This window comes from Orcinus orca, chromosome 13 (assembly GCF_937001465.1).
Source record: "Orcinus orca chromosome 13, mOrcOrc1.1, whole genome shotgun sequence".
Lineage (NCBI taxonomy): Eukaryota > Metazoa > Chordata > Mammalia > Artiodactyla > Delphinidae > Orcinus > Orcinus orca.
Window position 1 is genome coordinate 26,178,929 of NC_064571.1, and position 16,368 is coordinate 26,195,296.

Here is a 16,368-nt window from a genome sequence, read left to right on the forward strand (position 1 = left end):
GCAAGGGGCGGCGACTGGTGGGCGGGGCTAGAGCTGCCACCTGCGGAAAAACCCACCAATGAGGAGAGAGCGGGTCGGCGGCCACATTGGTAAAACAAAACCAACGGGGAAGAAAGGGGAAACAAATAGTTAAGGGACCCAACGACCAAGCCAGCTTTTATTTTTAGGTTAGCGCGGACACAGTAAACGTCTGCGCTAACCTAAAATGTCTGCACTAACCACCGATGCATTCCACCATGTGAAAGGCTACACAAGTTGTAATACAACATCCCTTAGAAAAGCTTAGAAAGTATGGAATCAGATAAAATCTATTACATAAATCATACATTTATTGGAATTAGACTGGCAACTTTCATGTTTACCCCATGCCTTCATGTCCTTCACATTTGTGAGGTATGTTAAATGATTATGTCAGTCCTAAAAAGCTACCTTGTCCCAGTTCTCTGGAGAAAACTGTATGAGGTTTATCAGAATTGATTGGGTGTTGAACACTATCCCACCAGTCTATCAATGCCCTATATATACTACTAAGTCATTGGAAAACCAGGAGATGAGCTGTGTTTTTACTTTTATTTTTATTGCTAAATACATATCCTCGGGTCTTCTCTATGTGGAAATTTACTTTCTCTAAATTTCCATTCCCTTATTTTTTTAGAAATTACTCAAGTCTCAGCTCTTGATTTCACCTTAATTTTGTTCATTGCCACATTCAGAAACTCAATGTCCAGTTCTGTTTTAAATCTTTGTGGCCAGAGAGGTAGGTCACATTAGACTCATTGGCTGTTAGGGTCCATCCTTGTTAGTGGCAAGGTTTCCAGAGGAAGAGTATTTGGGGAGCAAGCATTCTAGTGGTTTCCACTAGTAGGATCTAAAAGTAAATTTCATTTTGTAGACTTTAGCACACCACTTTAGCCCCTCACGTTCTTTTTTGAATACTGGTTAAATCATTAATTTTTTTTTAGCATATGTTACAACAAAATTTTACCCGTATATTTGAAAAGCATATCTTCTACAACTATTACCTTTTCAAACTGAAAGCCTTTCAAATCTTCATTAAGAAAAGACTTCATCAGCTTGTTACTAGAAATTTCTCTGTATGTTTTCATGGATTAACTGATTCTGTTCATGGGGTTACCATCACATAAGAAGCAGGTGCACATTTGTTTTAGTTTAGCAATATTAGTTCTTGGTCATCATAATATTCATTAAATGTTTTAATATTTAAAGCTGTTTCAATTTCTAGTCTGAATTTTGTTAAATATTACCTTTGAATTTGTCCCTGCTCCAATGTATAGTATTCAGCTTTATAAATTTTAAAAAATATTAGTAGACTAAAGAACAAAGTTTAATATTTAAGATTGTCTAGAAATATTATATCAATATACATTTGTTCTTGACCACTATATAATATCAATGAATTTGCTTGCTTTTGACCTCTGCAAAATTGGCAAGTACTTTTCTATTTATCTACACATACTATTTCATAAATGGGTGTGCTTAACAAGTACTAAATGCTTTAAAACTGAAATAGAAACCCGTTTGCTTTGGAGTCTGATTGTATTACCCAGTAATTGAATTGCTTTGTCCTACTGCTGTCCAGAAGAATACCCACAATTTCTTTAAACTCTAAAAATAGTTGCTATAATAAAAAAGATCTTCTGCCTCATTGTCTTATTAACTTAAAATTTTGAATCTTATGAAAGAACTACTATTTTGATTTTGAGTAGGATTTTCCTGCCAGATAGCCCCTCTATCACACCCACATAAATCCAACATTCAAAGAGGGACTGCTGATCTGAAAACCTGGCTAAACTTACCAGGGTTTCTAAATCAGGGAAAAGAAAGCTCCTTCTGAAAATTTCAGTTTGTTTATGTTACTTTCTACACAAAATTGTTGGCCTGAGATATTAGACAACTGTTTTTTGCCTAGCAAAGGACATAACACTAACTTTTTAATGTCACAATGCCAATAAAATTGTATTGAAAATGAGTGTTTAATCTCTAAGGGTCACTGTGAAAAGCAATGGGGACAAAAATATATGTATGACACATGTGTATATTATGAATGCATGGAAATTATGTTCCTTTTCAGTTGGAGTTGGAATTACCTCATGAAGAAGTTGTTCCTTGAGAAGGCTACAGTAAAACTAGTAACATTGAGGTGAATCTGAGGTTTGGGGCTCCACCTGTAGTTTGTTTTGAAGAATAGTGTCTCCTGTCACCAAGAAAAATATCTAGTTGGGAAAATGAGGTTTTGTTTTGGTTTTTAAAGATATATCATGCAAGCACAATGTTTGTTTATTTATTTATTTATTGGCTGCCCTGGTCTTCGTTGTGGTGCGCAGGCTTCTCTAATTGTGATGCATCGGCTCCAGAGCATGTGGGCTCAGTAGCTGAGGCACGGGTTTAGTTGCCCCGCAGCATGTGGGATCTTAGTTCCCCGACCAGGGATCAAGCCTGTGTCCCCTGCATTGGAAGGCAGATTCTTTTTTGTTTTCATTTGGAAGGCAGATTCTTAACCAGTGGACCACCAGGGAAGTCCCAGGAAAATGAGTTTTTAATGTATGCTTGTAAAGGTTTTAAATGTGTGTGTATTATTACAATTAATGCTTAAATTTGTGCATAAGCAGTCAATTTTATTTTAGACGTATTTTCTTCCTTTGTTACCTGCTAGTTAGCTGTGAGTTATACGATTTATTCCTGATAGCTGAGAGCCTTTTGTTTTAAGTAAGAGTGCCATTCTCAAGGTTGAAAATTTCAACAAGAGTTAAATGAGAAAAGAAACTTTAGGACTATTTGAGTTGTACAGTTTGGGTTGAGGGATTTTATCATTTTATATTTGGTTTACATATTTATTTACAAAAATATTGCCATATGACCAACCACTATAACTTTGATTGCAAGATAAAGAATTGCATACTGCTGTATTTATACTCCTTGAAAAACATTCATTTATTCATTCATTTATTCAATCAACAACTATTTATTGAGTACCTACTTTGTGCCAAACACTGTTCAAGGCACTGGGCATATATTAGCCAACAAAGCAGACAAAAAGAAACACAACCCTGCCCTCAAGGATCTTATATTCTAGCGATGGGTGAGGGAATGATGGATTACAAGCAATTATGTGATAAATAAGTAATTACATAGTATATTAGAAGATTCTAAATACCATGGGAGAAGTGGGCTGTGTAAAGGGAATCAGATTGAAGGAAAGGAGAAGTGCAGGGGGACAGTTGTAATTTCAGATAGTGTAGTCAGATAAACCCTCATTGGAAAGATTTGAGTAAAGACTTGGAGGTAACAGCAGGCAGGGAACAGCAAGTACAAAGGCCCTGAGCCAGGAGCTCTCTGATGTACTTAAGGACCAGCAAGGGCTCAGATGATGGGAGTGGAATGAGTGACAGGGAACATAGCAATAGATCATGTGCATCAGGGCTCAGCAAACTACTTGTCTTTGCAAATGAAGTTTTATTGGAACACAGCCATGCCCATTCATTTACATATTTTCTATGGCTGCTTTCATGCTACCAATGCAGAGTTGAATAGTTGAGACAAAAACAATCTGGCTCACAGAGACTAACATTTTTACTGTCTGGCTGTTTATTTGTTGACCCCCGATATAGGTAGGGCCACATAGGCCATTGCAGGGACCTTGGCTTTGACACTGAGAAAAATGAGAAGCCGTGGGAGGGTTCAAGCAGAAGAAGGACAGGATCTGACTAATGTTTTGAAAGGATCATTACAGTGGCTGTGTTGACAAATTTTAGGCAGGCAAGGGTGGGAATAGGAAAGCCAGTCAGGACTGTGGTTCACAAGGTACACTGGGGCGCCCCCCAGGACACCACATAAATTCACCAGCCTATAGCAGGATACTTAAAATTTTTGAAGGATTCACAGCAATATTTGACATCTGTTAGATACCACGTGAGCTTCTAGCTGGTAGGTAGTTCACAGTTTCAGCATTAGGTTGTGCTATATTCCTTTCAATGCTGTCATATGATTGTGAACCTGGGATTTTGGGCAGTAGTTGTAACAAAAGTCAAGTACTAATTGAAGATCAGTGTGGAGCAGGAAATGAGTCTGGCAGCACCCAATTTAATTCTAAGGTTTGAGATGTTGTACAGTGCCCAACAGTCCCCCACATTCCATTAGCAAGTAATTGTGGTTATTTCAGAGTGAAATAAAAATATTTTCCTTTTAATTCACATGTATTATTTTTCAAACGTCTACCTAGTTGTTGGAGCATTGTATCATTGTGCAAATGGGGCATTTTTCCTGTGGCTGCTCTAACAAGTCACCACAACTGGTGGCTTTAAAAAGCAGAAGTTTATCAGTATTATTCACTGTACAGTACAGAAAAATAATGAAATGCTAAGCTTCAGTTCAAAATTAAATATGCTTTGATAAATACAGCATGCACTACATGATGTATGGTACAATAAAGTTAAGGTATTGTTTGTGAATCATTTTATATTTTACATTACCTAAACATTTTCAAAGTCAAAACTTGGAGTATTCTTCATATTTTTCCTGCATTAAGTTTTCCACTGCCTTTGAAAATTCACTTGTATTTCATAGTATAAATTAAGCAAGGGACCATTTCAATTTCTTTTAAAAAATTTATTATGAGTTTGGAACTGCCTCTTCCTAATATTCTGTTGCATTCTTTGAGGGTGACAGAAATCTAATAAGGTACAAGTGTGGAACATAAGTGAAAATAATAAATTACAGATATACTATAAGGTATTTGTTCACACACGTTTAAGGTGACATTGAACAGAGCCATACTCTTCAATTTTCAAAGTGCTGTGTATTCAGTCAAACAATGTGAAATGATATTTTCCTGATGTATTTCTACTTATGTTTTGTCCTAGTTAAATTGCTATAAATAAAGGGGCTTTAGGTGCATTTGTAGCAATTGTCAGCAACTGAGTAATTTCTGTGACTAAATTCATTAAAATATATAGAATAAAAAAAGAGCAGAAATTTATTTTTTCACAGTTCTGGAGGCCAGAAGTCTGAAATCAATACCACTGGGACAAAATTAAGGTGTCAGTAGGATTTACACTCCCTTCAGAGTCTCTTGAGGGAGTTTTCGTTCCTTGCTTCTGCCAGCCTCTGGTGGTTGCTGGCATTGCTTGGCTGGTGGCTGCAACACTCCAGTCTTTGCTTCCATGGTCACTTTGCCTTTCCCTCTTCTGTCTCTATCAAATCTCTTTCTGCCTCCATTTTGTAAGACGCATATGATTATATTTAGGGCTCACCCTGATAATCCAGGATAACCTCCCCATCTCAAGATCCTTAATTTGATCACATATGCAAAGATCCTTCTTCTAAATAAGGTAGTAATATTTATAGGTTTGAGGAATTAGGATCTGATCTCTTTGTGTGGTCGTTATCCAGCCTACTGCAAACATAAATGCTTATTAATTATTGGCACCCAACTAGTTAATAAATGGGACTGTTAAGTATTGCTTTTAGCCTAGAGGTGAGACACCAAAGGCTCTGTAAATCTAGAAAGTTTGGGAAGCTTCTGAGTTGGGAGGCTATCCTAGTAATCTGGGCAGGAAATGATGGGGGCTTGGACTAATGTGGAAATGGAGGAAAGTGGTTAGAAGTGCACAAGTTCTAGATACAATTCAAAGGTAAGGCAGTCAGAGTTTGCTGATTCATCGTTGGCAGGGAAGAAGAGGAGTCAAGTGATTTCGAAGGTCTCTGGCCTGAGCAACCGAAAAAATGATATTACCATGAACTGAGATGAAGAAAACTGGGCATGGACCAGGTCTTTTGCTGGGGAGGAGGGCAGATTGGAGATTCCATTTTGTACATGCTTAGGAAAGTCAATCAAAGAGAAGGAAAAGAGGGAAGGAAAAGATACACATTCCTGACCAGGACCTGCCTTCAGACTCTCCCCCTGCCCACAGGCTTACTCCACCTCTCATGGTGGCCAAATGTCCCCCAACCCATGAGCCCTTTAGATTGTTGTGTTTTAACTTCCTATTCAAAACATGGACTGAGCAAATACACACATGAGACATCAGACAGAGGAGACTCAGAAAGCCTCTTCTGACCCAGAGTCCTAACGAGGGTAGTGTAAATGGGGCTCTGCTTCGGGAAACTGAAAATTATAGGAACCCACATTTCAAGTAATTATGGCAAATGATGGAGCAGAATTTCAGAAAGATGGAGGCAGTTGCACATCATTTGAATCTCACCAAACCTTCTCATGGAACTAGATCAACCAAAACCAAGTGCCCATGGGTAACACTTATCGAGAAACTAGAAACCCCAAAACAAGAGGGTGTGTCAGACCACCACCCACAGAGACCTGCCTGGTCCCAGCATCTGCACCAAAGGAAGTGTCAGACAGGAGCAAGCATCTGATGGACATGAAGACAGGAGTCCTTCAAAATGCCAGCAGGTATTCATTGGAAAGCACTGTGGGCCAATATGAGAACAGCAGTTGACTGGGAGAGATTTTACCAAACTCTAACGTGAGTAAGGACAAGGGGCCCAGAATAGTCTAAAGGGATGGAGCAGTCTAGCCCTTCTACATCATCAAACTGAGCAGCCAGAGCTCCTTTCCAGGATGTGACCCACACAGAAGAGAAACTTTTGGGAGGAAAAACAGGCACAAAGGGAAATGTCTTGGTAAAAGTCAGGGAGGGCAGCAGAGCCAGGAAACCTCTGAAAGTAAGCCACTGTGTTTTTGAATACTACATTAAAAAAACAGACAAACAGAAATTCTGTGAAGTTAGAAAAGCAATTCTCAATCACACCTCCTTTTATTTTTTTAATATATATATTTTTAATTAATTAATTTATTTGGTTGTGCTGGGTCTTAGTTGCAGCAGGCAGGCTCCTTAGTTGCAGCTCCTGAGTTGTGGCACGCGAACTCTTAGTTGCAGCATTCATGTGAGATCTAGGCCCCTGACCAGGGATCGAACCCGGGACCCCCTGCATTGGGAGCTTGGAGTCTTATCCACTGCCCACTAAGGAACTCCCTTTTTCTTTTTTCTTCCTTCCTTCCTTCCTTTCTTTAAAGCTCCAAGTCATTTAAAATACATGACTTCTTACTAAAAATCTCCAGTTCATATAACCAAGGGGTTTATAACTTCTCCTTTAAGTTATATTCCTGGGACTTCCCTGATGGTCCAGAGGTTAAGATTTGGTGCTTCCAATGCAGCAGACATGGGTTGAATCCCTAGTTGGGGAGCTGAGATCCCACATGCTGCGCAGCCAAAGAAATTTTTTTTAAAAAAGTTATATTCCTGTATTATTGAATTTAGTGGTTTAGATTTTTTTTAATGTTTAGAAGATTTCAATTTATTTACCAGGAACAAACAAAACATAATGTAAAAACAGTTTTCAGGAAACTATTTCCATCATTCTTTTCTTCCCTTTCTCCTGCAGATTGGTGTTTTATCCTTACAAGTTCTCCGTCGTTCCATAAGAGAGCTGCTCTTCTTCTGGTTTCATAAGAGATGGTGAACCGTGTTAAAATATCCAGTTTACCTAAATTTCTAGAGTACACTTCAGGGAGCGAATGATGGGGTGGGATGTTGGGGCAGAGTGAGAGATACAGATTCTGGTGAGACTGAGAGTCATTCACAAAAATTACTGGGCTGTGGTGAAGGGAGAACAAAAATAAATCAGGTTCCTGCTGGTGGACAGGAAGCCAAAATGAAGAAGAATGGTGCGTAGCTGGGCAGTGTAATTAGGCCCATAAGTGCTGTGTCTTCTGATAGTAATTATGAACAGAAACCAACTAATAATTATGAATAACATGTAGGTGACCAATCCTTGAGAGCTGAGGTAGAGAGAAGGAAAGATGACATTATACCTTGTCTCTAGTTCATTGAGTTTCCCAGGCTGGTTGTGACCAGTCCTGGGTGAAATCATAACTAAATCATTTTTGCTAAGGTGATCAGCTTTTGTGGGGTCCTTTCTCTGCACTCTGTCCAATGATAAAGCCCACTGGTTTATGCCTCCTGGAAAAGAGTTATTTCAAAACAGTATAAGTGAAGCATTGATGAAACAGCCATGAGGAACACGTTTCCACATGGCCTCGCACCTCCTTTTCAAAGTGCTTTAAAACTTTTTTCATCCAAAAATCAATAAAAAAAAAGGATTGGGATCAAATCCCGTACAGAGGTAGTGTAAGAAAAAAGAGAATAAGGAGCAGAATAGCATCTCTTCAGACAGTAAAATCAAGTTGGAAAAGACAGGTCCACAAAACAGATCAAAACTGTAACCTAGGGCTTCCCTGGTGGGACAGTGGTTGAGAGTCCGCCTGCTGATGCAGGGGACATGGGTTCATGCCCTGGTCCGGGAAGATCCCACATGCTGCGGAGTGGCTGGGCCCGTGAGCCATGGCCGCTGAGCCTGCGCATCCGGAGCCTGTGCATCCAGAGCCTGTGCTCCACAACAGGAGAGGCCACAGCAGTGAGAGGCCCACGTACCGCAAAAAAAACAAAAAACAAAAAACAAAAAACTGTAACCTATTATTTCAAAGTGGGCTAAAAGATGTTAGGAAAAACAATGGAAAAGATGAAAGAACATGGATCGAGGAGGGAATGGGAAGTTACTGTCTAATGGCTCTAGAGTCTCTGTTTGGGATGGTGAAAAAGTTCTGGAAAAGGTAAATGCTGATAAATGCCACCTATGGGTGTTTGGTTTTAGTTGATCTTCTTCCATGAAAGGGTTTGGAGAGATTCAGAAACAATGCTGCTGCCTCCATCTTTCTGAGGTCCTGCTCAATCTTTAGACATAATTATTTTGAATTTGGATAGTGGTGATGGTCGCACAGCATTGTGAATGTATTTAATGTCACTGAATTGTATACTTGAAAATGGTTGAAATAATAAATTTTCTTTTATGTATATTTTACCATAATAAAAAAAACCGTGAAAGAACAGCATAAATCAGAATTAGGTAAGATGATAGAACTCAGGACAGAATTCAAAATAAAAGAAAAAAATTTCAGAAATGAAGACTAAATTTAAAATAATACAAGAGTGGGGAGTTCCTGGTTGTCCAGTGGTTAAGAATCCACCTTCCAATGCAGGGGATGCAGGTTCAATCCCTAGTTGGGGAACTGAGATCCCACATGCTGCAGGGCAACTAAGCCCGCATGCCGCAACCACTGAGCCCGCGTGCTCTGGAGCCCATGCGCCACAACTAGAGAGCCCCCGAGCCACAAGGAAGAGCCCACATGCTGCAACTAATATCCAACACCGCCAAAAATAAATAAATAAATAAATTAAATAATACGAGTGAATGAACATAATGGATAATGTCTTAAGAGAAACAAACAAGAAAAGGAAAAATTTTTTTTAATCAAAAAGAAGATAAAAAGAATTTTAGAGAAATGGCAAACATAAAAGATAGGCAAAAAAGAGTCAGGACAGCTCTGAAAAGAGTAACATAAATATGTATAAGAATCTATTATACCATAAAAGTGACATTTCAAATCAGTGGGACAGATTAGTCAATAAATTGTGATACATACACGTTGAGGTATAAATAGTTCTCTGGAAGGATCCACAGCATCGCAAAAGCAGATGTCTCTGAGGAGGGAAATGTGTGGCTGGGGCACGTGGGGAAAAGGGTGACTTTTCGTTGAATACCCTTGTGGACCTTTTCTAATGTTCTGTCATGTGACTCTATTACCTCTGAAGTTCGCCTGAGTTCAAACCCCAGTTCCCCCAGTTGCTAGCTCTTAATCTTAGGCAAACTCTTCACACTCTCCAAGCCTCTTTATCTGTGAAATAAGGTCAGTAACTTAGCCTGGTGCTGCCTGGCACAGAATAAACTGTCAATAAATGGAGATTATTAGTGTAAAAAACCCAAATGCCCATCAATGGATGAATGGATTTTTAAAATGTGGTGTATTTGTGAAATATTACAGTCATAAAAAGGAATGAAGTACTGACACATGCTACGACATGGACGAACTTGAAAACATTATGCTAAGTGAAAGAAGCCACACACAGTGGTCCCATTTGTATTATGTCATGAAATGTCCAGAAAAGGCAAAACCATAGCAACAGAAAGGAAATTAATGGTTGCAGGGACTGAAGGAGGAGGGGATGAAGAGGGCCTGCTGATGGTTACGGGGGCTTCTTTGTGGGGTGATGAAAACGTGATGGGTTAGATGACGGTGATGGTTGCATAGGCTTGTGAATGTACGAAATGACGCTGAATTTGCAGTTTCAGAAGGTGAATGTTATGGCATGTGAATGACATCTCAAAAAATTAATGTTGAAAATGAACATTGCCAGTTTTCCCATGGTCACTATCCACTATCCACTGTCTCCATCCCTCCCTTCTCCCCACTGCATTCCTTTTGACGCCAACCCCTGCCGCTCTCTCCCATCCTCACTCCCTCGACCTGCCCCACGAGGCCTCCCAGGGAGCCCGTGAACTACTGGGTGCCTGGGTCCTGTGGCTGTTGGAGCAGCTGCCCAGTGTGCGTGCCCCCACCTCTCTCACCCGTGAGAGTGGATGCTTCCGTCGGATTTTCTCATGCGTTTCAGTAGATGGTGATGTTTACAGAAGGAGGCACACGCCCTGGTCAACGGAAGAAGCCCCGCAAGTTAATATTTAGGCCCGTCCAGAAGTTTGATCTCGTCGACCAGTAACCTCAGGATGCTGTCCTCTGAAAGCCAGGTTGGCCACTTGCGGGCACTTACAAATACTGAGGACTTTGGAGGCATTTGGGCCTCAAATTGAGGCCTTGTACCTGCACACACGATGTGACCTCAGCCCTCTGCTGCACCTCTCTAAGTGAAGTGGCACAGGAATACTGGCCTTGCCTGTCGTTGCCAGGATTAACTGAAGAGTGCATTGGCTGCCCTGGAGCTTAGATGTTGAGTACATCGTGATTAACATACCAGGGCCTACTCGTGGGCCTCGTGATGCAGCAGTTCCTTGACTCTGCCCCTGTCGTCAGCTGCCCCTAGGATAACTCTGAGCCGTAGCCACCTCTCTGGTAGATTTCCCTGTCCCCCCACTATAATCACACCTGGATAAGGCAACTCAAACCTTTCAGAGATGTGTCCTGAACCTCCTGTTTTCTTAAATACCTATCTGGTGGTTGTGAGACTTAAGGCCAACCTCCCCAAGAGACTTTTTCTGTTTCTCCTAGTGAACCTAGACTCACCTTCTGTCATCTTCAATTCTACTCAAATTTGGTTCTTTCAACCCTGACCTCTGACCCTGCTTTTTACTTCTTCCATTTCATCCTCACTTCTGCTTCCTTTCATAAATCCATAAATCTCTTTTGGCCTTCCTAGCCCTGGGCCAAGTTCCTTCCTCTTTCCTCAGTTTTTACCTCTTTCTTCCCCTTTCCTTCATTCTCCCATCCAACTTTCAGTCCTTCCTTTCTCATGCAGACTTTGATTCCAACCCCATCAAAAACAAACAAACAAACCAAAAAGCTAAAACACGCCACAGTTAGCAGCATCTCAAGATTCAAATCTTTATTACTCATCTATTAATTCTATTACATTTATTTATTCAGTTTTATTGTTTTAAAATATATCAAAATAAATAGAGAAATTTATACCTGTCTTATCTGTATATGGAAGAGCAGCTGGTCCCCAAGGTGGCACCCACACTCCTAGCAGCTCTGACTTTACATATCCGTAGTAGTCAGCAATTTCCATTTCTTTTTCCCTCTCAATGAAAAATTGCACTTTCCCCAAAGAGGTGTATTTGGCAGCAATACGTTCTTGTTGAGCCCGTCTCTTCATGGCCTCCCGCTCTGGCCTCTGCTCGTGTTCGATGGGCTTTGACATTACTGGCTCAGGAACATTGGGTTCCCTCCATGGAATTGGTTGCTCGCTGAAGTCTTGGAGTAGAAATGGGGTTTGGAGCTTGGGTGGGGACTGGCGCTTAGTCACAGCAGGGGGAACAGGCTCCCGCTGGAGAGAAGTGCAAGATGAAGTTCCATAGGGTGCAGGCCTAGGAGCAGCAGAGTGAGGGACACTAGGCTGCGTATGGTCGGTCCAACCCGGTTGGGTTGGTTAGTCATAGTTGGCTGAGATGGTTTGGCAGGACCTGGCAAAGAGGCAGGAGCTGGCTGGGATGAACTCACTGCAGGAGGTTGAGCTGAGTTAGTAGAAGCAGGCTAGGCACAGTCAGCCAGAGCAGGCCGATGTGAGGCCAGAGACTGTGGCCTCCGAGGAGCAGGTCGAGCTTGAGGCTTGTCCCAGGCAGAAAACGGCAGAGGTATCAACTTGACCTTCCCAGGAGGCGGCAGCTCCTACTGGGATGGAGATGGACACTCTTTCTCAGCACTGCTGTCTGGTTTCTGGGCTTCGACTTGAGTTTTCTCAGGACTCTTACCCTCAGGTGGGGTATACCTCCATGGCTGGATAGCTGGGGGTGTTTAGGGTTGCTTGAATTTCCCAAGACCCGACAGGAAGAGAGCCCAGTTTTCTTATCATTCTTCTCCCCCAGTGCATGAAAAACCTTCACAGACCCCAGCCTGCACATGCCTAGGGAGGTTCGAGGCTTTTTAAAACTCTCTTGGATAAGCTCAGTTTGGTGTTCCTTTCGCTTCGTCTGGGGAATTGTTGGCTTCTCTCCTGCCTTGACTTTGTTCCCTGACTGCTTTTTCTCATCAGCCTTCTTCCTTCCTCTGGTCCTTGTGGTCCTTTCCTGCCCGTGGCTCTTCGTTTTGCTGATCTTTCTGGATGCAGCTTTCTGAGGTTTGCCTTTGGAATGCTTGGCCGTGGTCACAGGAGCGCTGTCCCTGACTGCAGCATGGCATAGAAGCACTTCTCCCCCTAACAGGCACTCTGGATTCTTTGGCTGGATTTTGGCCTTGGGAGCACCACTGATAGGCTCAGAGGCTTTATGTTTGTTCTTCCTGGTTGAGCAGAGGGAACCTTTATGACACTTGGCTTTTGCTGCACCTGATTCACCTTAATGGCTCTGGTGTCTTTGGCTTTGATCACGTTGGGACCTTTGGATTGATCAAGATCTTTCAAAGAAAAAAAGAGCTGGGGAAGGTGAATATCCTCCGCCAGTGTAGTAATGTCTGCAAAACCACTGCTAGATTCCATCCCATTTTCAGGTGTCCCTGGGTCCTCAAGACTCAGGCTGTTCTTTCCCAGATCAGCATTTTCAGAAGCAGCTGCTCCTCTTGGCTAAGGGGATGCATCAGTGCAGGCCAGGAGCTGGTGAATATCAGGGATTTCTAAAGGGAGTAGTGGAGGCACTTGGTTTTCTCTTGGGATCTGTAGGCATCCAGAGGCTTTGAAAGCTTTGTTTTAATATCCTCCAAGTGCTCACTCTCTATTTGTCTCTGGCTTGGAGCTGGAGGCAGGGCCAGGAGACTACTGGCACTCTGGACTGGAGCTGTCCCTGAAATGTCCCCAAGTTCAGGTGGTGGGTTACTCTCAAGTATCTGAATATTTCTGCTCCTGCAGGACTTGGGGAGTTCTTGAGTTTGTGTCACACAAGATGTCTGGCTTGGAGGTTGCAATCCCAGGGAATCTTTCATCACCAGGGAAGTCTCCATCCCTACAAAGGAATCAAGGTAGAAGTCAGTCCCTGGTAAGTGAGTTGCTCCCCCTAAACACCAACACAGCAATCATGTACCTTTCAAGGTACATGATTGCTGTGTTGGTGTTTAGGGGCAAGACGGGCAAGGCATTTCTAGTAACTCTTCTTAAGGATCATGGACAGTGCCCTATGCTATGAGATAAGGGGTGACTGTTGTAATTCTTACTGGTGATCATTTCATGTCACTGATTCTTGGCTTTCTTTGTATTTCATAAGATTGTTATAAATCAATTAAAAATGAGTCTTATTTTTAAAAAATGAAATGTTTTACAAAGTCTAGCATTCTCATATAGAGTCCTTTCAATTCTCCCCACTTTCCTGAGAGGCTAAGGACACTTCACACCATGAATTAGGAGAGGGAGTAGACCCTTCATGATGAAATATATAAACAAAGACAGAGTCTTAGCCTGCTTGCTCTGGACAGGATCTCGGACCACAAGGTCTTAAATTCTGGTATAAATTAAGGAAGTGAGGACAGTTAAACTGTCACTATCATAACAAGAGTTCTGAAACACCTTCCAAAGAGACTCTAGCAGTAGAACAGGGAAGGGAGTGAGACAGTGTGGTAGTACAGGGGGAATGATTGGCTGCAGCAGTGAAAAATGTGGTACCTATTAGTATGCTCTCGGGGTTCTTGTACGTGTAGCATAGATGACCTTTACAGTGTCCCTCCCACCTTCCCCCATGCATTACGTGTTCTTTTTTTTTTTTGGTTTGTTTAATTTATTTTAATTTGTTTATTGTTTGAACTTATTTATTTTATGTATGTATTTGTTTGGCTGCACTGGGTCTTCATTGCTGTGCACGGGCTTTCTCTAGTTGCGGCTAGTGGGGGCTACTCTTGGTTGCGGTGTGTGGGTTTCTCATTGTGGTGGCTTCTCTTGCTGCGGAGCACGGGCTCTAGGCGTGTGGGCTTCAGTAGATGTGGCTCACGGGCTCCAGAATGCAGGCTCAGTAGTTGTGGCACATGGGCTTAGTATCTCCACGGCCTGTGGGATCTTCCCAGACCAGGGCTCGAACCCGTGTCCCCTGCATTGGCCGGTGGATTCTTAACCACTGCACCACCAGGGAAGCCCTAGGTGTTCTTATATGAGTCTAAAACCAGAGAGCCCTGAGCAAAGGTAGTGGTCATTAAAGGCTCAGGACCTAAATTCTACCTGTCTGTACACCACTTCCCAGCTGTAGATTTGACCCCATTTTTGAATGCTGACCTCATTGTTCAACTTTCTTGCTGTTTGTACTCACCTTGAAAACTTGTTTCTGTGATGGCTTGAGCAGACACAGGGTAGTAGATTCCAAGAGGTGGAAGCTGGTGGTTGGATATTTGTGGGCTGAATCTCCTTTAGTACCATAACCACTTTTGGTTGCACAGAGGCCCTACTTCCTGTGTATGACACAGAGCCATAGGATTGCAGGCAGGAGCCAAGTTCTCCATTCAGTAAAGACCCCAATGTGCCTTGGTTATAGTAATATACCTGACTTCCTTCCTGGTAGGGAAGTGACAGGCTGTGTCCCTAGTTTGGAATCTGAGATGGTGTTCCCTGAGCAAGCCTGGCAGAAAGTGATGGATATAGAGGGACCATGTTATTGGTGTCTGCAGTTTTATCATACTGGGCTGCCATAAACATGGAAGAAGCAGCTGTGTGCTGGTCAGTGACTGCCAGAGTAAAGTCTCCGAGTGAAGGAGAATTCTTTTCAGTGCTTCCTGTGATGTCCCAGTCAAGAACACCCGGATAGGAAGCAGCTGAAGTGGAGGTCTGGCTCTGGTCAGTAACTCCAGATAACATAGTTGTGCTAGAATGTTGGTGAAGGTAGGCACTACCCATGAGTGTCTGGAAGGAGGTAGCCATAGTTGATGCCAAACTGACAGCAGGAGCAGAGACTCTGGAGAAGTTGCAGACACTTCCTGTTAGGGAAGTTGCATTGCTCACCCCAGGAAGAGAGTGCTGCAGAGAATTCAGAGTTCCAAGTAGAGATGGATTTTGGAAATTTTTTGTAAGAACAAGAGGGTAATGAAAAAGTCAGGGACATTGATAAATTCTCACTATGTTTGAGGAACAGCATTATCTTAAGTTTCTTGCTATCCGGATACCTCTAGTGTCAATACTTACTGAGAAACCAAAAATCAGACCGTTATGATGGTGGCAAGGACTGAGCAGTTTTACACTCTTCTGTATTAGCTGCCTGTGCTCCCATGTTGGGCACAGAAGACCCAAGTGGTATGGCTCAGACATTGTTCTCTAGGCTGGAAGCACCCTTCTTCCTGCCCTATCTTTCCTTTCAGACTGAACTAGTACGGACTTCTATGCTGTTTCGTAGACTGGGAGCATTTTAGAACTAGGAGGTCTTAGAGAACTTCTATTTTCACAGTCTCATTTCATGAAGAAGGAAACTGAGACTCAGAGAGGTCAGGTTGACTTGTTCAACTTCTCTCATTATGTTAGTATCCTTACCAGGTTTCAGAGCCTAAGTATCCTGACTTGCTTGCCAGGACGCTACTCTGAGCATGATACTGCCAGAAAGCGGGAGAAGTAGAACTTATAATATAGGCATTTTTTTTGTCCGTTAGAAAATAGTACAGCTATTATCATTGTCATCTTCAGTGTCTCACTTTGCTTGTGGAGTTCCCATGCTATTACCTAGAGTTCACATATAGCTCAGTCCAACTGGTAAATTTAAAGAGTCATTTTTACCCTCTTAAAGCCTGGTTTCTCATCCTACCTCAAAATGATTACCTGAAAGTGAATTTCTTAAGTGCTTTTGGAAACAAAAAAGTTATCTGCTTAC

General features: G+C 42.1%; 1 protein-coding gene across 1 annotated transcript; it reads right to left on the reverse strand.

Moving 5' to 3' along the window:
- Positions 1 to 11,511: 11,511 nt before the first annotated feature.
- On the reverse strand, positions 11,512 to 15,596 carry C13H2orf78 (chromosome 13 C2orf78 homolog; the record flags this gene model as incomplete). The annotated part of the gene is given in 7 exon segments (XM_033400516.2): positions 11,512 to 12,034; positions 12,037 to 12,396; positions 12,399 to 12,887; positions 12,890 to 13,258; positions 13,261 to 13,539; positions 14,827 to 14,878; positions 14,880 to 15,596. Coding segments are annotated over 7 exon segments (2,760 nt in total), but the record flags the coding sequence as incomplete, so codon positions are not given.
- Positions 15,597 to 16,368: the final 772 nt, after the last annotated feature.